At 45.0% G+C, this 21,360-nt stretch overlaps 1 protein-coding gene across 1 annotated transcript; it reads right to left on the reverse strand.

Moving 5' to 3' along the window:
• Positions 1-917: 917 nt before the first annotated feature.
• PLAAT5 (phospholipase A and acyltransferase 5) lies at positions 918-19,691 on the reverse strand. Its single transcript, XM_043452564.1, has 6 exons — positions 19,146-19,691; positions 17,975-18,068; positions 16,530-16,638; positions 6,189-6,297; positions 2,126-2,388; positions 918-1,577 (listed from the first exon to the last, which is right to left on the reverse strand). The coding sequence occupies exons 1-6, from the start codon at positions 19,396-19,398 to the stop codon at positions 1,485-1,487; spliced, it is 921 nt and encodes a 306-aa protein (XP_043308499.1). The 5' UTR covers positions 19,399-19,691; the 3' UTR covers positions 918-1,484.
• Between the last annotated feature and the right edge of the window lie 1,669 nt (positions 19,692-21,360).

Raw genomic sequence — 21,360 nt, forward strand, 5'->3', positions numbered from 1 at the left:
TATTTCAAAGTTACTAAATACATCCTGGTGTGACAGAGTTGTTTGTTAATCAAACAACACCCTGTTCCTTTGATTAATGATTAATATGGTCTGTGAGTTCAAAGTGACCTTCAGATCAAAAGGTTTACTAATCTATCACTGAGTTCATTCAAAGCTAAAATCTATAAAGTATAACCCTGGCACTTGGATTCTCCTCTAAAGGAAGTCTCCAACGTGGACCATATCATGGCCGAAGGGAGGGATACTGGGAACTCTGGTGATGTTGGGGGGCAGGGAGGAGGTGATGGCAGGAACCAGGGGCAACGACTTTATCCTAGTCGTGATTCACAGAGATGGGGGCAAGCTCCACTCGCCAGCACCTGAAACTGTTGCGCAAAGCAGAGAGAGAGGCCCTTTAGGCAGGGCAGAGGGGAATCAGTCAAAGACACACATCCAGACTCCAAAATCTAGGAGACAGGAGGAGTCAGTCAAGCCTGGATGACTAAGAACAGAACAGAGCAGGGGAAACTGAATGGTTTCACTGCAGGTCTATTTCTTCCAAACGGGAGAAAGATGGAAGATCCTAACGGACCTGATGTGAGATGCTCTGGGGGTGCCATCCCCCTCTATTCCAAATTCTCATGCTTCCCAGGCATTTCGAGAGTCCTTCTCTGGCTTTCTAGGCTAGCTTCAACTCTCTGCTAGCACTGACAATCTCCGGCCATCATTTTAGCTTTAGTGTCATGTCCACATTCTTCAAAGCACAAAAATCACTCCTTTCTCTCCCTCATTCACACCAAAGTCCATTGATTAAATTATTTTAAATATTCCTCTGAAATTGGTGAAGATGGAAATTTCTAAATTTTCTGGTGCTTATGAGGCAGAAAAAGCAAGATAAATGGTCTCATCAATTAAACTTTACATTGGGACACTTTTTAGACAATAAAGAATAAAGCTGATGTATAATTTTTAAAAGAAAATATTTCTTGGGAAACCTGCTTCTGGATGAAGGCACAGTTGGCCCTGAGCAGAGAGTTACAGGTTTCCTTAAAGGCTTCCTCCCCTGAACCACACTAGGGGGGTCTGAAAAGGACAGTAAAGAGAACTTCTGGAAAGAGTTCTTTGCTCCTGGGAACATTCAGCAGATCTTCCAGGATGTTAAAAAGCATCACAGACTAGGTTCAGCCTAAGAAGTAAGTAAGGCCCTTTTCCTACCAAAAAAAAAAAAAAGCTAAGATGAAGTATATGAAATGCCTAGCACAGTGCCTGGTGCCTAATAGATGCATAACAAATATTAGGTTCTTCCCACCCTGAGCGTCCAGGGCCTATGAGCACATACATTGGATGTATTTCTGGAGGGGCAATTGGGTACATTCTAGATTCTTCCAGAAGCTCACAATTTTCTTACAAGGGGCCATGGAGAGAGGAAGGCAGGGGAGGGAAGGAGGCCTGGGTTCTCTTTGCCAGCTCAGCCGCTCTTCTTCTGCCTGGGGTTTTCAGCACCTTCAGGCTGTCACTGATTTGGGTCTTATGCTGTCCACCACGGCTGACAGCACCGCCCCTGCCGCCTTGGCTCCCTGCATCAGCACGTGCTCCACCTGCAAAGGAGACCAGCTCACAGGACCCTCGGTGAGGCCCACCCCTCCCTCACCACTCCCTTCAGGAACTGGCCTGCCTAGGAGGAAGCCACCATATATTCCCAAAGATGCTACAGCTGCGAGAGACCTGGACAAGCCAGGATTGCCCAAGACAGGCATCGGAGGCAGGGGGGAGCCCTTTCCTCCAGGAGGCAACCTGGGCTCCTAGTTCTCCTGCTCCCCCAGAGCCATTCAGCCCAGGGTCTGCCTGTAGCGTGACAGTCAGAAGGGCACAGCCGCTGAGTCCCTTATTCTACATACAGGGGGCCCGAGAGGTGGGGAGGGGCGCCCCCTTGGACACAGTCACACAGGGATCAGTTTCACACAGACCTGGGCTTGGGTCTCCTGAACGCCCGGCCCAGGCTCCTTGGGAGGACCTCCTATCACCCCCTTGCTCCCTGGTGTCTTCTTTCCACAGGCAAATGCTCGTGAGATGAGAGACCCCTCACGCCAGGGCCCACCGAGCCTGGAGCACTAGAGCAAGGTCTCCCGGGAGTGGAATACCACACCTGCTGGCTCCTGGGCACGCCGTATCGCAGGTCGTTAACAAAGTGCTCGCAGTTGCCCTCGATCAGGCTGTACTGCACGATCCTGTTGACCATCTTTTTTGTCCGCTGGATGATCTTGTCCACAGGCAGGGGCAGGTACGTCCCATCCAGCTTGTTGTTGACCTTCCAGGAGCAGCCGTGCAGCACGTCCTCCAGACGACTGTATTTCACCACCGCCCGGTTGCTGAAGACAGAAGTGATGCTGCCAGCCTCAAACTCCTCACCTGGCGGCCAAAGACAAGCCAAAGTTGGGAGCTGCAAGCGGCCACGGTACAGAGCCATCAGCTCGCTCCAGGGGCTGGGTGAATGGCTTCTCTTAGGGCCCCAGTTTCACTGTCTCTAAAAGCCACAACAGAGAATGGGGGGTTGGGCTAAATGAAATGCAAAGGGCCGGCCTCCCCAAGAAACCTTCTGCCCTGTTTTCTGCACTCCCCGCTTTCAACCCTCACAGCAATCTCTTTCTCACCAAGCTCTGGAAGCACCTTACGGTGTGGCCCCAGATTCCGTTCTGTGTACTGACCCGACCAAGTCCTAGGACTGGAATCTTGCTTTCCTAACCAGAACCCAGGGTGACAAGCACCCTTACATGTAAGAGTCACTGGCTCCTGGAGGAAGGATTATGGCTTCATGACAGGCCTCCCCCTGCCTGTCATGGGTGCAGGTGAAACCAAGAGGCCATGCAGACAGGACTCTAGATGGGACCCATTCCAACTAGCTTCCACCCAAAGCCATTCTCCCTTTCTCTCCACTCAAGTATTAGGATTCTCCTTGAGGGCTTATTTAATACCAGGGTTCCACACCTTTGAAAAAAGAAACATCTGAAGCTGCTGTATTATCATACTCAGTCCTTACAGGAGAGCCTCAGAGAGGGTCAGGAACCCACTCAAGGCCAGTTAAGTGGCGATTTAATACAGGACTGTCTTCCTGCTACAACCATATGGATATGCAAACATGGGAACCGTCCCCTGCTGTAAGTTGTGTGAGCGCAAGAAATGTCCCCTGTTTCCTTTGCAAAGCATTTGAAGTCTATCTGCTGATTTCACAAAAGCTGGCAGTAGGCAATTCAGCTTTTGGGAACAAAGATGACAGAATTCATTTTTAGAGGAAGATCTGACAGGGAGGATAGGGACATAACTGTTACCTTATCCCTATAACAACTCTGGTTATACCAGAAGAAGTTTTCTGGATTTAGACTGGAAAGGAGAGGGGAGATGAATGCATTGTGAAGTGATTTTTCATTTTTCACGTAGGCATGCAGACAGGAAGTGGGACAGGCAGTGGGGAAGCAAAGCAGGAGAGAGGGACTCTGCTCTACGGGAAGGTCTCAGCCAGGTGAGAAGCTGGGCCAACCAAAGGGGACAGGACACGGGCAGGAGAGCCATGACCACAGTGTTCAGTTCGGTTCAGTCACTCAGTCGTGTCCGACTCTTCGCGACCCCGTGGACTGCAGCATGCCAGGCCTCCCTGTCCATCACCAACTCCCAGAGTCCATTCAAACTCAGGTCCATCGAGTCGGTGTGATCACGGTGTGGCCATAGGCATTTGGTATCACTCCCCTTTTGTAATCTCAGCTTGAACTGGCAGTACAAACACAGGAGGCAAAATTCCAGAGGCGTCAAAGATTACACAGTGGAGCCCCATGCCTCTCCACCTTCCAACTCCCCCAGGTCCCATCTCCTGAGGACACCATGTGACCAACAGCTCTAGATGTCCAGTTTTAAGCCGCTTCCCATTCCGTGCTGTAATCTTCCACTATCACCAATTCCACCCCCAGCAAGCCTCAACTAAAATTTAGTTAGTCACCTGTTTGATCTCAGCCCTGTGTTCATGCTGAAATGAAAGGAGAACAGTGTCCACACTGAGGGGGAAGCCACCTAGGATTGGTTGGAAAGCACGGAGACCCAGAGAGGGTGGAGCTGCCGAAGGTGAGCAGGAAGCTGGAAGCAGCATTTGGGGACAACAGGAAACAAGTGGGCAATCAGAATGCGTAAGCATCTGCACCCCTCCCGGGGAATCCTCAGAAATAGGAAGATCTTGAACCAAGTTATGTCTGACTCCTTGCAACCCCTAGGCTCCTCTGTCCGTGAGATATTTCAGGCAAGAATACTGGAGTGGAGTGCTATTTCCTTCTCTGAGGGATCTTCCTGACCCAGGGATCAAACCTGCATCTCCTGCTTGGCATATGGGTTCTTTACTACTGAGCCACCTGACATTTCTATTTTAAAAGAAAGGGTGGTCTAGGCAGCCAGGGAACTCAGGGATGTTCTTCACACTTATGTCTGTCTTAGGGCTGGACACTCGGTGGTTTTTGATGGGCAGAGATCAAGCTCAACCACACAGTAAATTAAGGTCCAGTCATGCTTCTGGTATTTTATTGTTGAAGTAAGGTAGCAGCTCAAAATTCTCCAAGCCAGGCTTCAGCAATACGTGAACCATTAACTTCCAGACGTTCAGGCTGGTTTTAGAAAAGGCAGAGGAACCAGAGATCAAATTGCCAACATCTGCTGAATCATCGAAAAAGCAAGAGAGTTCCAGAAAAACATCTATTTCTGCTTTATTGACTGACTACTCCAAAGCCTTTGACTGCATGGACCACAACAAACTGTGGAAAATTCTGAAAGAGATGGGAATACCAGACCACCTGACCTGCCTCTTGAGAACCTGTATGTAGGTCAGGAAGCAACAGTTAGAACTGGACATGGAACAACAGACTGGTTCCAAATAGGAAAAGGAGTACGTCAAGGCTGTATATCGTCACCCTGCTTATTTAACTTATATGCAGAGTACATCATGAGAAACGCTGGGCTGGATGAAGCACAAGCTGGAATCAAGATTGCTGGGAGAAATATCAATAACCTCAGATTTGGAGATGACACCACCGTTATGGCAGAAAGTGAAGAAGAACTAAAGAGCCTCTTGATGAAAGTGAAAGAGGAGAGTGAAAAAGTTGGCCTAAAGCTCAACATTCAGAAAACTAAGATCATGGCATCTGGTCCCATCACTTCATGGCAAATAGATAGGGAAACAGTGGAAACAGTGAGAGACTTCATTTTTGGGAGCTCCAAAATCACTGCAGATGGTGATTGCAGCCATGAAATTAAAAGACGCTTACTCCTTGGAAGGAAAGTTATAACCAACCTAGACAGCATATTAAAAAGCAGAGACATTACTTTGCCAACAAAGGTCCATCTCGTCAATGCTATGGTTTTTTCAGTGGTCATGTATGGATGTAAGAGTTGGACTATAAAGAAAACTGAGCACCAAAGAATTGATGTTTTTGAACTGTGGTGTTGGAGAAGACTCTTGAGAGTCCCTTGGACTGCAAGGAGATCCAACCAGTTCATCCTAAAGGAGATCAGTCCTGAGTGTTCATTGGAAGGACTGATGTTAAAGCTGAAACTGCAATACTTTGGCCACCTGATGGGAAGAGCTGACTCATTTGAAAAGACCCTGATGCTGGAAAAGATTGAGGGCAGGAGGAGAAGGGGATGACAGAGGATGAGATGGCTGGATGGCATCACTGACTTGATGGACATCGATTTGGGTGAACTCCGGGAGTTGGTGATGGACAGGGAGACCTGGCGTGCTGCAGTTCATGGGGTCGCAAAGAATCGGTCACGACTGAGCGACTGAACTGAACTAAGGTAGCAGCTGAAGGACACAATAATTAACTGTCCCTTTTACGTTGCTAACTTCAGTATCAATATTTCAATAGAGCAGTGGTCCCCAACCTTTTTGGCACCAGGGACCATTTTCATGGAAGACAATTTTTCCATGGGTCAGGACAGGATGGTTTCGGGATGATTCAAGCACATTAAATTTATTGTGCACTTTATTTCTATTATCACATTGTGACAATTTGGAAAAGTGAGCGATGGGGAGCCACTGTAAATACAGTTGAAGCTTCACTCACTGGCCCACCACTCACCTCCTACTGTACTGCCCAGTTCCTAACAGGCCATGGACCTGAACTGGTCCATGACCCAGGGGTTGGGGATGCCTGCAGTAGAGTATCCACTCTTACTTGGGGGAGCCAGGTGAACCACACAATCATCTTCCACATAGATGGCCCAGTGCTCATAGCCAATCCGAAAAATCTCAATCAGGTCTCCGGGTCTGGGTTTTGGTTTATCCTATGATGGAAAAACAAAATAAAATGAGACTTCACGTGCCCAGGGAAATCCAGAGATCCTGTTTGGGGATCAGCTACAACTCAGTGTGAAGACACTGCCTTTCATCACATTACCAAAACCCAAGGAGAAGGAAATGGCAACCCACTCCAGTACTCTTGCCTGGAAAATCCCATGGATGGAGGAGCCTGGTAGGCTGCAGTCCATGGGGTCGCGAAGAGTCGGACACACATGAGCAAATTCACTTTCACTTTTCACTTTCATGCATTGGAGAAGGAAAAGGGAGCCCACTCCAGTGTTCTTGCCTGGAGAATCCCAGGGACGGAGGAGCCTGAGGGGCTGCTGTCTATGGGGTCGCACAGAGTCGGACATGACTGAAGCAACACAGCAGCAGCAGGGTGCAAAAAGATCTTTCCACACAAATGAATGAAGGACCCACCCACTCCTGCTACCGCCCTCATTATTAAAGCCACAGAGGCTAACAGCACCAGCTCCAAATGCGCAGCTCACATGTATACATGCCCTTCAGTAAGTGATGGAGCGCCTGTACTCATTCTCCTTGACGCTGCGCACCATGCAAACTTTTTCAATAGAGGGCGCTAGAGAGACACTGCAAGAGGAAGGGGATCTCCTGCAGGTTCTGGTCTCCTTACACCAAACTCTTAATTCTTGGGATAAATCTCACTTAGTAATGATGTATAATCCTTTTTTTATGTTGTTAAATTCAGTTTGCTAATATTTTGTGGAGGACTTTTACATCTATATTCATAAGGTCTGTAATTCTTTTCTTTGCCTGATTTTAGTATCAGGGTAACACTGACCTCAGAATGAGTTGGGAAGCATTCCCTCCTCTATTTTTCAGAGTTTATGAGGAATTGGTAACTTTTCTTTTTTAGAGGTATAGTAGAATTATCAAGTCAAGCCATCTGGGCCTGAGTTTTTCCTTGTGAAAAGATCTTTTATTTACAAATTCAATTTACTTGTTGTAGGTCTGTTCAGATTTTTGAGTTATTCCTGAGCCAGTTTTGTAATCTGTGTCTTTCTAGGAGTTCGTTCATTTCATGTATGTTTTCTAATTTGGTAGTATAAAGTTGCCCTTAGTACTCCTCTATTATCCTTTTAATTTCTGCAAGATTGTTAACGAGCTCCCTCTTTCAGTGTCGATTTTGGTAATTTGAGTTTTCTCTCTTTTTTTCTTGGTCAATGAATGTAGCAAAAGTTTTGCCCATTTTGTTTATCATCTCAGAGAACCAACATATGGCTTCCTTCTACTTGCTTTGAGTTTAGCTTGCTTTCCTTTTTCCAGTTTATCAAGGTAAGAACTTGGATTCTTGATTTGAAATCTCTATTCTTTTTTAATATAGGCATTTATAGCTTATATTAAGCACTGCTTTAACTGCATCTCATAAAATTTGATATGCTTTCATTTTTATTCAACTGAAAATATCTTCTAATTTGTATATTTTTATTTCACCCATGGATTATTCATAAGTATGTTTTTAATTTCCAAATACATATTTCCCAAATTTCATTCTGTTATTGATTTCTAGTTTAATTTCATGTGAACAAAGAAATACTTTGTATGATTTCAATCCCTTTAAATTTGCTGAGACTTGTTTTATGGCCTAGAATATGATCTATCTTGGGGGATATTAAGTCTGCTTAAGAAGAATATGTATTCTATTTTTGAGTAGACTATTCTGTAAAAGTCAGGTAAAGTTGATTAATATCACTGTTCAAATCTTCTATATGCTCACTGATTTTTTGTCCAGTTGTTCTATCCAGTATAGAGAGTAGAGTATCTAAGTCCCCAACTATTATTTCTGAATTGCCTATTTCTCTCTTCAATTCTGTCAGCTTTTCTTCATGAATTTGGGGCTTATATTATTAAATGTATATGTGTTTACAATTGTTATATCTTCCTGATGAATTAACCTTTTATCATCAAAACTGTTGCTCTCCATAATAAAATTTCTTCTTTTAAAAGTCTATTTTTTTTTTAATATTAGTATAACCACTCCAGCTGTGATTCTTCTTGCATCCTTCTACATCCAACCTATTTATGACCTTGAATCTAAAGAGTGCCTCCTGGGAATTCCCTGGTGGTCCACTGGTTAGGACTCAGCACTCTCACTGCCATGACCCCAGGTTTAATTCCTGATCAGGGAACTAAGATCCTGTAAGCCATGCAGCCAAAATAATAAATAAATAGTTTGTCTCACACAGATGTACAGAACAGACTTTTGAATTCTGTGGGAGAAGGTGAGGGTGGGATGTTTCGAGAGAACAGCATGAATATTATCTATAGTGAAACAGATCACCAGCCCAGGTGGGATGCATGAGACAAGTGCTCAGGCCTGGTGCACTGGGAAGACCCAGAGGAATCGGGTGGAGAGGGAGGTGGGAGGGGGGATCGGGATGGGGAATACATGTAAATCCATGGCTGATTCATGTCAATGTATGACAAAACCCACTGAAATGCTGTGAAGTAATTAGCCTCCAGCTAATAAAAATAAAGGAAAAAAAAAATAGTTTGTCTCTTGTAGGTGGCCTGTAACTGGATCTTGTATTGGCAAGTCAGACGATCCTTTTTTGGACTGTTTGAGTCACAAACTGCTGTGAAACTGTGGATTCAAATTCCCATCTGGAGTCCTTAATCCAATATAAGCTCCATGACTTTAAAATTAGTTAGAACAAAAGCTAAAACATATATTTATATTCTTTTACAATAACCTATGTAGTTACCTTTACTGGTGCTTTGTATTTCTTCATGTAGATTAGTTACTGTCTGGTGTGACTTCCTTTCAGCCTGAAGAACTTTCTTTGCTACTTCCTTTCAGGCAAGTCCTCTAGCAACACTTTCTGCCAGTCTTCACTTATCTCAGACTTCACTTTATTCCATCTTCATTTTTGAAAGATAGTTTACCAGACACAGGATTTCTGATTGACAGCCTTTTTTTTTTTTCTTTTGTCACTTTTCATACGCCATCCCACTGCTTTCTGGCCTCCATCATTTCTGACAAAAAACCAGCTATCAGTTTTATTGTGGTTCCTTTGTACACGATGAGTCTTTTTTTTTTTTCCTCTTTCTCTCTCTCTTGTGGCTTTCAAGATGTTTCAACTGTTTTGATTCTGATTCCCCCAGAGCTGGTGGTTGCTGCTGTTTGTTTGCTTAGAGGCCTGCCTGGGTTAATTCTTCAATGTCTGTTTCCCTCACAGTATTCAACCCCTGGTGTATCTGCTCCAGTTTTGTTTTGTTTTCTTGCTTCTATTTTTAAGCCTGACATGGCTTAATGCTAAGCCAGTGACTGGTCAGAGGCTGACACACATCTTGGGCCAATAAGGCATCACTTTTTTTCTATGGAGCTTGGTGTGGTTTGGAGAATTCATTCAAGGTTCTAAAGTTGAAGAGTCTGTGAGCTGTTATTTAATACTTTCTGCATTCACAAGGCCTCATGCTCCTCCAGGAATGGAAGGACAGGCCCCTCCAGTGTCTCCTGAGTGTGTGTGCAGCCTGTGCACCCCTTCCAGACCAGCAGCTTTTCTAGGCCCTCTTTAACTGTCTCAGTACCTGCATTTCTGTATTAAATTTCTGGTTAGTCTGTTAATCTATTGCTTGTCCCAACAAACACTGAAAACTCAAGCTAGCTGCAATTTTGGCCTTCCATGATGTTTGTCACTGAGGTAACTATTGTTTTCAACAACATCCCTGGGCATGGAATTTTCCACGTTTTGTTTCAAATAAAGTTTCCCTCTGTGGCCACTGCCAATCCTCCTGGCATGTCCCACCCACTTTCCCACCACAGAGCTGAGGAAGGTAGGGGATGGAGGGCATCCTAAGACACTACAGATCTCCATTGTTCTGAGATTCCAGGGTTCAGTAGACTTTCTTGATTTAATATATATCAACTTACTGTATGCTGGTCAAATTTCAGAGTTTTCTTTTATTTATTTATTGGTTGTGCTGGGTCTTTGTTGCTGCACAGGTTTTTCTCTAGTTGCAGCAAGCAGGGGCCACTCTTCCTTGTGGTGTGCAGGCTTATCATTGTGTTGGCTTCTCTTGTTGTTAAGCACAGGCTCTAGGGAGTGTGGCTTCAGTAGTTGCTGTTCCCAGGCTCTGGAGCACAGCCTCAATAGTTGTGGCACATGGGCTTAGTTGCTCCGTAGCATGTGGGATCCTCCTGGACCAGGAATTGAGCATGCATCTCCTGCATTGGCAGGCGGGTTCTTTACCACTGGGCCACCAGGGAAGCCCCAGAGTCTTTAAATCATTGTATTCGACAGTTTCATCCAGCTCTATTTTTGCTATTGGGGAGATTTTCTGAGATCCTCAGCCATTTCAGAAGTCCTACCCACTTGAGGGAATGAATTTTTATGGGCACAATGCAGACCATTGACCCAGCGATACTACATGGAAGAAATTGTGGCCAAGAAAGATGAAGTGCTTTGCCAAAGTCCTATGCAAGTCAGCTGGCAGAGCTAGGACCAAAACCAGGTTTCTACCCCCTGACCAAACTAACTCCTGCCTGAAAGAGAAAATACAATAGCAAGGGAGTTCCCACTAGAGGGCGCCCCAAACCAGCCTTCCCATGTGGACAGTGCAATCACTATCCTTGCTGAATTTTCCTGGAATGACTGCCATTAGGAAGACAGAACAATTTATTCTGATGCTAGTCTAAGCCAGAAAAAAAAAAAATCAAAAGAAAACCACATGCTGGCCATCAAGGATGTTTAACAAGCTTGGTACAAGAAACAGAAAGTTTCAGCACTGAAGGGAGTGGATTTTAGAATTTTAATCCACCTGCAACATTGCCACTGGATAAGGGTTATTGTTGTTCAGTTGCTAATTCATGTCTGACTCTTTGCCACCCCATGGACTGCAGCACTCCAGGCGTCCCTGTCCTTTACTATCTCCCTGAGTTTGCTCAAACTCATGTCCATTGAATTAGTGACACCATTCAACTAATTCATCCTCTGTCACCCCCTTCACCTCCTGCCCTCAATCTTCCCCAGGATCAGCATCTTGTCCCAGCATCAGATGGCCAAAGGATTGTATCAGATGGCCAAAGGACTGTAGTTTCAGCTTCAGCACCAGTCCTTCCAATGAATATTCAGGGTTGAATATTCTGAATGAATTGACTGGTTTGATCTCCTTGCAGTCCAAGGGACTCTCAAGAGTCTTCTCCAGCACCACAGTTCAGAAGCATCGATTCTTTGGCACTCAGCCTTCTTTACGGTCCAACTCTCACATCCGTCCACAACTACTAGAAAAACTATAGCTTTGACTATACAGACCTTTGTCGGCAACATGATGTCTCTGCCTCTTAATATGCTGTCTAGGTTTGTCATAGCTTTTCTTCCAAGGAGAAAGTGTCTTTTAATTTCATGGCTGCAGTCACTGTCCACAGTGATTTTGGAGCCCAAGAAAATAAAATCTGTCACTGTTTCCACATTTTCCCCATCTATTTGCCATGAAGTGATGGGACCGTATGCCATAATCTTTGGTTTTTTGAAAGTTGAGTTTTAACAGGGGTAGGAAGGTGAAAACTTGGATGGAATTTACAACAGACTTAACAGTCACCTAGAGTCACCTGCTTAATAGTCACCTGCTCTCTTGCTGAAGTTTGTCCCACTATAAACATTGTATTGAGCTTTGGGTCTCAACTTTGGCTGCACGTGGAAATCCCCTGCAGAACTCTGAAAAATTAAGACTAATGTGGAGTATGGCCTGAGAACCAGAGTTTTAAGAGCTCCTTGAGTGCCTCTAGTGGCAGCCAAGGTTGTAGCCACACTGGGAGCTTTTCCAAGGCCTCATCCTTTCTTATCCTTGACTTTCCCCAGCCCCCAGCGCTTCATGAACCTCAGGAACCAGTCTATATTCTCCAGGTTGACCTCCAGCCCCAGCCGGTGCTCCAGTCTCCAAATCCAGATTAAGCTTTCTCTGTCCTTTTACTCTCTTGGAAATAAGATGTCACTTCAAAATCTTCCATCCATTTCCTTTGCACAGGCTGGCAGCCCAGCCCTGGCCCTTCTCCCAGATATAGGCACCTGTTTAGAAAAACCAGTCTTTCATGAGGCCCCTAGACGATAAAAGTTTCTGAAAGTCTTATAACTCTGAGGGGTGATGCAAGGAAGTGGGCGGAGGGCTTCTTCATGCCTACAGCAGAGGGGAGGGCTCCCTGAGACAGGCCATTATGTATGGAAAGTATCCTTTTAGTGACCAAAAGAATGGGAAACACAAGTTAAAGTCAAAGAAACAGATCCAATATGGAGTCAAAATTGGCTCTTCTCTATAACAATCTGTACACACGTGTTCATAAGCAGCTTTGTTTGCAACAGCCAAACACTAGAAACAACCCAAATGCCTATCAACGGGTGAGTGAATGAACAAATAGTGGTCGATCCATACAATGAAATACTATTTAGTCATAAAAAGAAATAAACTATTGATAACATGCGGCAACACAGATATAACTTGGAATAATATGAAATTATGTGAAAGGAGAGAGACCCAGAAAAACACATACAATATGATTCCATTTATGCAAGCCTCTAGAAAATGTAAACTAACGCATAGCAATAGAGAGCACATCAGTTGTTGCGTGGGGATGGGAGTGGAAGAGGGAGGGGTTTACAGAGGGGGACAAAGAAAGCTGTGGGAGTGAGGCAGATGTCTCTGCCCCCACCGGGGATTGAACCTGCACTCTTAGCAGTGAAAGCACAGAGTCCTATCCATTGGGCTGCCAGGGAATTCCCTGGTTATTTATTATCTTGACTGTGGTGATGGTTTCATGGGCAAATACATGGGTCAAATCATATCCAATTGTACACTCTGAATATATGCAGTTTATGGTATGTTGGTTATACATCAATAACGCTCAATAAACAGATCCATAACGTTGTTTCTAAACAATTTAAAAGGCATAAGCAACATCTAATCACATGGACCACAGCCTTGTCTAACTCAATGAAACTAAACCATGCCGTGGAGGTCCATCCAAGATGGATAGGTCATGGTGGAAAGTTCTGACAAAACATGGTCCACTGAGGAAGGGAATGGCAAACCACCTCAGTATTCTTGCCTTGAGAACCCATGAACAGTATGAAAAGCCAAAAATACAGAACACTGAAAGATGAACTCCCCAGGTCAGTAGGTGCCCAATATGCTACTGGAGATCAGTGGAGAAATAACTCCAGAAAGAATGAAGAGACGGGGCCAAAGCAAAAACAACACCCAGTTGTGGATGTGACTGGTGGTAGAAACAAGGTCCGATGCTGTAAACAGCAATATTGTAGGAACCTGTAATGTTAGGTCCATGAATCAAGACAAATTGGAAATGGTCAAACAGAAGATGGCAAGAGTGAACATTGACATTTTAGGAATCAGCAAACTAAAATGTACTGGAATGGGTGAATTTAACTAACATGACCATTATATCTACTACTGTGGGCAAGAATCCCTTAGAAGAAATGGAGTAGCCATCATAGTCAACAAAAGAGTCCGAAATGCAGTACGTGGATGCAATCTCAAAAACGACAGAATGATCTCTGTTCATTTCCAAGGCAAACCATTCAATATCACGGTAATCCAAGTCTATGCCCCAACCAGTAACGCTAAAGAAGCTGAAGTTGAACAGTTATATTAAGACCTACAAGACCTTTTAGAACTATACCCAAAAAAAAATGTCCTTTTCATTATAGGGGACTAGAATGCAAAAGTAAGAAGTCAAGAAACACCTGGAGTAATGGGCAAATTTGGCCTTGGAGTACAGAATGAAGCAGGGCAAAGGCTAATAGAGTTTTCCAAGAGAACACGCTAGTCGTAGCAAACACCCTCTTCCAACAACACGTGAAGACTCTACATATGGACATCACCAGATGGTCAACACCGAAATCAGATTGATTACATTCTTTGCAGCCAAAGATGGAGAAGTTCTATACAGGCAGCAAAAACAAGACCAGGCGCTAACTGTGTCTCAGATCATGAACTCCTAGTTGCCAAATTCAGATTTAAACTGAAGAAAGTAGGGAAAACCACCAGACCATTCAGGTATGACCTAAATCAAATCCCTTACGATTATACAGTGGAAGTGAGAAATACATTTAAGGGACTAGATCTGATAGACAGAGTGCCTGATGAACTATGGATGGGGGTTTGTGACACTGTATAGGAGACAGGGATCAAGACCATCCCCATGGAAAAGAAAAACAAAAAAGCAAAATGGCCATCTGAGGAGGCCTTACAAATAGTTGTGAAAAAAGAGAAGCAAAAAGCAAAGGAGAAAAAGAAAGATATACCCATTTGAATGCAGAGTTCCAAAGAATAGCAAGGAGAGATAAGAAAGCCTTCCTCAGTGATCAGTGCAAAGAAATAGAGGAAAACAACAGAATAGGAAAGACTAGAGATTTCTTCAAGAAAATTAGAGATACCAAGGTAACATTTCATGCAAAGATGGGCACAATAAAGGACAGAAATGGTATGGACCTAACAGAAGCAGACGATGTTAAGAAGAGGTGGCAAAAATACACAGAAGAACTGTACAAAAAAGATCTTCATGACCCAGATAACCACAATGGTGTGATCACTCATGTAGAGCCAGATATCTGGAATGTGAAGCCAAGCAGGCCTTAGGAAGCATCACTATGAACAAAGCTAGCGGAGGTGATGGAATTCCAGTTGAATTATTTCAAATCCTAAAAGATGATGCTGTGAAAGTGCTGCACTCAATATGCCAGCAAATTTGGAAAACTCAGCAGTGGCCACAGGACTGGAAAAGGTCACTTTTCATTCCAATCCCAAAAAAAGGCAATGCCAAAGAATGCTCAAACTACCACACAAGTGCACTCATCTCACACGCTATCAAAGTAATGCTCAAAATTCTCCAAGCCAGGCTTCAGCACTACATGAACCGTGAACTTCCAGATGTTCAAGATGGATTTAGAAAAGACAGAGGAACCAGAGATCAAATTGCCAACATCTGCTAGATCATTGAAAAAGCAAGGGAGTTCCTGAAAAACATCTATTTCTGCTTTATTGACTGAATACTCCAAAGCCTTTGACTTTGTGGATCACAACAAATTGTGGAAAATTCTGAAAGAGATGGGAATACCAGACCACCTGACCTGCCTCTTGAGAAATCTGTATGCAGGTCAGGAAGCAACAGTTAGAACTGGACATGGAACAATAAACTGGTTCCAAATAGGAAAAGGAACACATCAAGGCTGTATACTGTCACCCTGGTTATTTAACTTATATGCAGAGTAAATCATGAGAAATGCTGGGCTGGAGGAAGCACAAGCTAGAATCAAGATTGCAGGGAGAAAAGATCAATAACCTCAGATATGCAGATGACACCACCCTTATGGCAGAAAGTGAAGAATTAAAGAGCCTCTCGATGCAAGTGAAAGAGGAGAGTGAAAAAGTTGGCTTAAACCTCAACATTCAGAAAACTAAGACCATGCCATCTGGTCCCATCACTTCTTGGCAAATAGATAGGGAAACAGTGGAAACAGTGAGAGACTTTATTTTGGGGGGTTCCAAAATCACTGCAGCCATGAAATTAAAAGACGCTTGCTCCTTGGAAGAAAAACTATGACCAACCTAGACAGCATATTAAAAAGCAGAGACACTACTTTGCCAACAAAGGTTCGTCCAGTCAAGGCTATGTTTTTTTTTTAGGCATGTATGGATGTGAGAGTTGGACTATAAGGAAAGCTGAGCACTTAAGAATTGATGCTTTTGAACTGTGGTGTTGGAGAAGACTCTTGAGAGTCCCTTGGACTGCAAGGAGATCCAACCAGTCCATCCTAAAGGAGATCAGTCCTGAGTGTTCATTGGAAGGACTGCTGTTGAAGCTGAAACTGCAATACTTTGGCCACCTGATGGGAAGAACTGATTCATTTGAAAAGACCTTGATGCCTGGAAAGATTGAGGGCAGGAGGAGAAGGGGATGACAGAGGATGAGATGGTTGGATGGCATCACCAACTCAATGGACATGAGTTTAGGTGAACTCCGAGAGTTGGTGATGACCAGGGAGGCCTGGTGTGCTGCAGTCCATGGGGATGCAGAGTCGGACACGACTGAGCAACTGAACTGAACTGAACTGAAAGCAACATCCCTAATCAGTGTGCAATTCAACCTTCCACCATATAAATAAAGTAAAATACAGTATAATGTAGAGAAGTCTCCAGCAATTAAAGATATACCTGGTCTGAGAATTCCCACAGTACCCACCTCCGCTGCTTGCTTCGTTAACCTGCCCGCAGTCCCAGGCTTCGGGGTTGAATTCCGCTCTGTTCTCTTCTGGTTGGGTGTGGACTCCAGGCTGACTACGGGCTTCTCCCTGAATGAATTTTGTGATCATATAGTTAATAGAAAAACCACTACTTCACAACTATTGGAAATTCTGTATTACTTCAGAGTTACGATTTTAAGATATCTTTCAATTTTGAGATTCTAGGAAACATTTTGCCTATGAAATTTGTTTCTGTGATGCCATTCTGTCCTGCAAAAATAATGGCTATTTTCTGCTTTTCAGACAATTGTTTAAATGCTAATGACAGCAATGAGTAGTTTTCAGAGGTGTTTTCCTCCCTCTAATAATCTTTTTTTGATGTTTTTAAATATTTAGACATAGCTTTTTTAAAAATAGTACACAATGATTTCTAAGGAAATTCAACAGGCCTCTTCTTTCCTTCCCCTCCCAGTCCTCCAGGCCAGAAGAAGGGCCCCTCAACTGTTGGATTGTTTCTTCCAATAATTAGCTCCATATTTCTGAGAAAGCCTGTTGACAACACTGTAACTGCCAGTAATGCGATAGAAATCAGTATATATTGTTCCTCGAAGCAAAATGTTACAGGAGAGGACTGAAACTAAAGGCAGGGATATGATTTTGGGGTAGAACAGTAGAGTGAATTATATGGGGCCACAAAGACCTGAGTTTGAATCATGGCTCTCATATTTGCTGTGCATCCTTGAGCTAGTAAACTAGTCGGTCTGAACCTCAGTTTGACTGTCTATAAACTAGAGATGCTAATATTGGTCTCACAGTTATCAAGAGGGTTAAATGAAAAAGCATATGTATACATCTAGCTTCCCTGGTGTCTCAGATGGTAAAGAATCTGTCTGCAATGTAGGAGACCCAGGTGTGATCACTGGGTTCAGAATGACCACCCCCAAAATGGCTTTTTCCTTACATCCCCAAATTTTAACTCTTCTCCAAAGGTACAGTGTATGGGAATGATGGGGAGGAGATGGGACATACTCCCCGTTTTCAGTATTGTTCTTCTCCAAACTTTCAGCTCTCAGAATCTTAAACAGAGACAAATATCATGTTTCTCAAGAAAGTCAGTTGCAGAAACTGGAAGACGGTTGCATCATTCATTAGTTAGTGAGACCAGCTGGCAATATTGTAAGCATTCTTGGGAAGCAGTTCAGTTCTCAGGGGTCTGCAGAATGGCCCTGTGGCTAGAAACTACTACAAGGCAGCCTCCAGGCCTGGCCTGCAGGTCCCAGGACTGCCCTCCCGCTGTTATCACCAGGAGCATGCCAGGCCTCGCTGGCAGCCTGGTTCATGCAGACACCAGCTAAGGATTTGTATTACAGAACTGTCATCAAAGTCAGTTCTTCAAAACCACCCCTAAAAGACCCAGTCCTTCCACACAAAGAAAGAATCTTACCCCTGCTGGACACTGCTTCTGCCCTGTTCTATCGTGTCCTGCTGTGGCTGCTTGGGCAAAAGCTGGTCCAACGCCTGAGATCCCACAGATTCTTCTAATGCAAATGAAAAAAAGAAATCATGTTACTGAATATTTAAACCACAACTGCCTTCTATGGGGAGTGTAACCCATGAAAGGACGGCTGGAGCCAGGCCTTGACAGCATTGGGAAGGTGGGAGCTCCAGTCTAGCACTGAGCCCGGCTCCCAGTTCAGTCAGTTCAGTTCAGTTGCTCAGCCGTGTCCGACTCTTTGCGACCCCATGAATCACAGCACGTCAGGCCCCCCTGTCCATCACCAACTCCCGGAGTTTACTCAAACTCATGTCCATCCAGTCGGTGATGCCATTCAGCCATCTCATCCTCTGTCGTCCCCTTCTCCTCCTGCCCCCAATCCCTCCCAGCATCAGGGTCTTTTCCAATGAGTCAACTCTTCCCATGAGGTGGCCAAAGTACTGGAGTTTCAGCTTCAACATCAGTCCTTCCAATGAACATCCAGGACTGATCTCCCTTAGGATGGATTGGTTGGATCTCCTTGCTGTTCAAGGGACTCTCAAGAGTCTTCTCCAACACCACAGTTCAAAAGCATCAGTTTTTCGGCGCTCAGCTTTCTTCACAGTCCAACTCTCACATCCATACATGACCACTGGAAAAACCATAGCCTTGACCAAACGGACCTTTGTTGGCAAAGTAATGTCTCTGCTTTTTAATATGCTGTCTAGGTTGGTCATAACTTTCCTTCCCAGGAGTAAGCGTCTTAGCCCTGAATAAATTCTGGGATAAAGGGGGCTGTGAGGCCATCCTGAAAAGGTTTCCTCCTCCGGGAAAGAGAGATTTTGGAATTTCTGGGTACGGAATCGGGGAACTGTTGCCTCTAACCTAGATGGCAGAAGCCTTGGGGTTAAACCCAATGGCAGAAGCTTCTGTGGGGCTGGAGTTGTTCTGAACTCTACCTGCCGGGCAGCAGCCGCGTCTGTTTACAGGGTAAATACTCGCGAGGGTCGCTGGATGCCTGGCCCGCTTTAATTAAATTAATAGCCAACGACCATTCCTAACTATTCACTTATTTCGGTTAACAAGCATCTCTAACAGTGAACAAATATCTATGAGGAGAGTTGAAGGAAACCACGGTGACCTTTCTGGAGGTCCGAGGGCCTGCTGGGACCTGGAGAACGACCCCGGAAGGCTCCAGGCCCGGGCGTGGCGGCTCGGTGGGGAGAAGCCCCACGCCCGCGGCGGCCTGACCGGGGCCCGGCAGGAAGTCCAGGAGCGGGCTGGGTGCCATTCGGCCCAGTACTCGCGGTTCCCAAGGCGGGCCTGACGCGGGAGCGTAAGGACCTAGGGAGGCGGCGCCCGCCCTCGCCCCGGGCGGCGGAGCTCAGGCCCATCCGGTTTGCTGCCGCCCCGCCGGTCCCCGGGCCTCGCAGGGGGCGACGCGCCGGGCTAGCTCCCAGACGGCGCGGGCCCGGTCGGCGGCGCGCAGGGAGGGCAGAGGGGCGCGGAGCCGGCACGCGGGCGCGCAGCAAACGGCGGGGGCGCGCGGCCAGAGCGCTCGGAGCGCCGGGGGCTCGGGCGCGGTGAGCACGTGCCCGAACAGGGCGGGCACCGATCGCGCGCTTGAAGGCCCAGGAACCTGGGGGCGGAGGGATGTTGAGAGGAAAGGCCGGAAAAAGCAGCGTGGGCTGTTGGTGGGATGGAAAGTAACAACCGTTTGCATAGGACTCAGGTGGAATCTGATGTGATTGGAGAAGCTGAAGGTCAACGGTGCAGACAGGGGAGCGACAAATGGAGACAGGAGTTGAGGCCTGGTTAGGAGGTCTTGGAGAGGCATCTTATTGTTGTTTAGGAGTTAAAATCTTGGGAGATTCAGACTAGGTAGATGGACAGATAGTCTTTTACAAACTTTTAATTAAATTATATACATATGTTATATATATATGTACATATATGTACACACATAAAAAAATAATAATAATGGGATACATGTAGTTTTGAAACGATGATGAAGTTACCACGGATGAATGCACCATCCAGGGTTTCCCGGCTGGCACCAGGGGTTAAAGAATCTGCCTGCCAATGCAGGAGATGCAAGAGATGCGGGTTCAGTCCCTAGGTTGGGAAGATCCCCTGGAGTAGGAAATGGCAACCTGCTCCAGTGTTCTTGCCAGGAAAATTCCCTGGACAGAGGAGCCTGGTGGGCTACAGTCCACAGGGCTGCAAACAGACACTGCTGAGCGACTAAGCAGCAGCAGCAATATACCATCGTTGGTAAGAACGCTGCATCACATCAATACCTAGCACAGATGCTCCTCCTGCCGTACCTTCTTCCCTTATCCTGTCTCCCAGCTCCTCCTCACCCCCACCCCTGATAGGTTACCTCTCTCCTGTCTATCATGCTCTTGCTTTATAAAACATTTTTTAAATCTCTTCTTTGTATTCCTAACACGCTGTTTCATTTTGCTTATTTGAAGCTCATAACACAATTTAATCACGCTGTATCTTCTGCAATCTGTTTCTTTTAAAGTTGTCTCTATAATGCATTCACATTGCTATACAAATCTGTAATTTGCTTCCCTTGCTGAAAAATATTCCATTATGTGAATAGACAATTTATTGATCTCCTGATGAAATTACTTGGGGTTATTTCTATTTTGGATTTAGAAAAATATTGAGAAGAACCCAAACTGTGTCCTGGTGTATGCATGCAAGAGAGTCTATAGGATTTAATAGCTAGCAAGATATGAAAATATTCAACTTTATAGTAGAACACTGTCAAGGAACATTTAACAGGAGGATTCCTGGGTGCTGATTTCTATTTCTCGTAAATCCTCTGTTCCTTATCAGTTCCTGGCAATGGGAACGAGTGAAACGGCACACTATTCCCAGGACTGAGGTCATAGGATGAGACATGCATGAATCCCCTTCAGTGACTCTTTTCAGCGTCAGCGACCTTGTATGTATTAGACTATCCATATTGTGGCTATTGATAAAATTTCATCCTGTGTAATAGCTGAGTAATCATCTTACTAAAGATATATAAGCCTGCATTTCTGCTAATAAAGCACCCTTGCTCCATCAGAGCTTGGGTCCCCGTGTCTTTTTTTCTCTCTCTCTCTCCCTCTCTCTCTTTCATTTTCTTATCATCGACTCCGGATCACCAGGTTTCAGTTCATTAAAGTGCCGCAACAGAACACTAAAACATTTTCCCAGTTGGTGGTACCAGTTCCACTTCCACCAGTAGTGGGTAAGAATTCTTGTTGATTTACATCTTTGCCAACACGTAGAGAGAGAGAAGGCAATGGCACCCCAGTCCAGTACTCTTGCCTGGAAAATCCCATGGATGGAGGAGC

The sequence above is a fragment of the Cervus canadensis genome, chromosome 29, assembly GCF_019320065.1.
Source record: "Cervus canadensis isolate Bull #8, Minnesota chromosome 29, ASM1932006v1, whole genome shotgun sequence".
Classification (NCBI taxonomy): domain Eukaryota; kingdom Metazoa; phylum Chordata; class Mammalia; order Artiodactyla; family Cervidae; genus Cervus; species Cervus canadensis.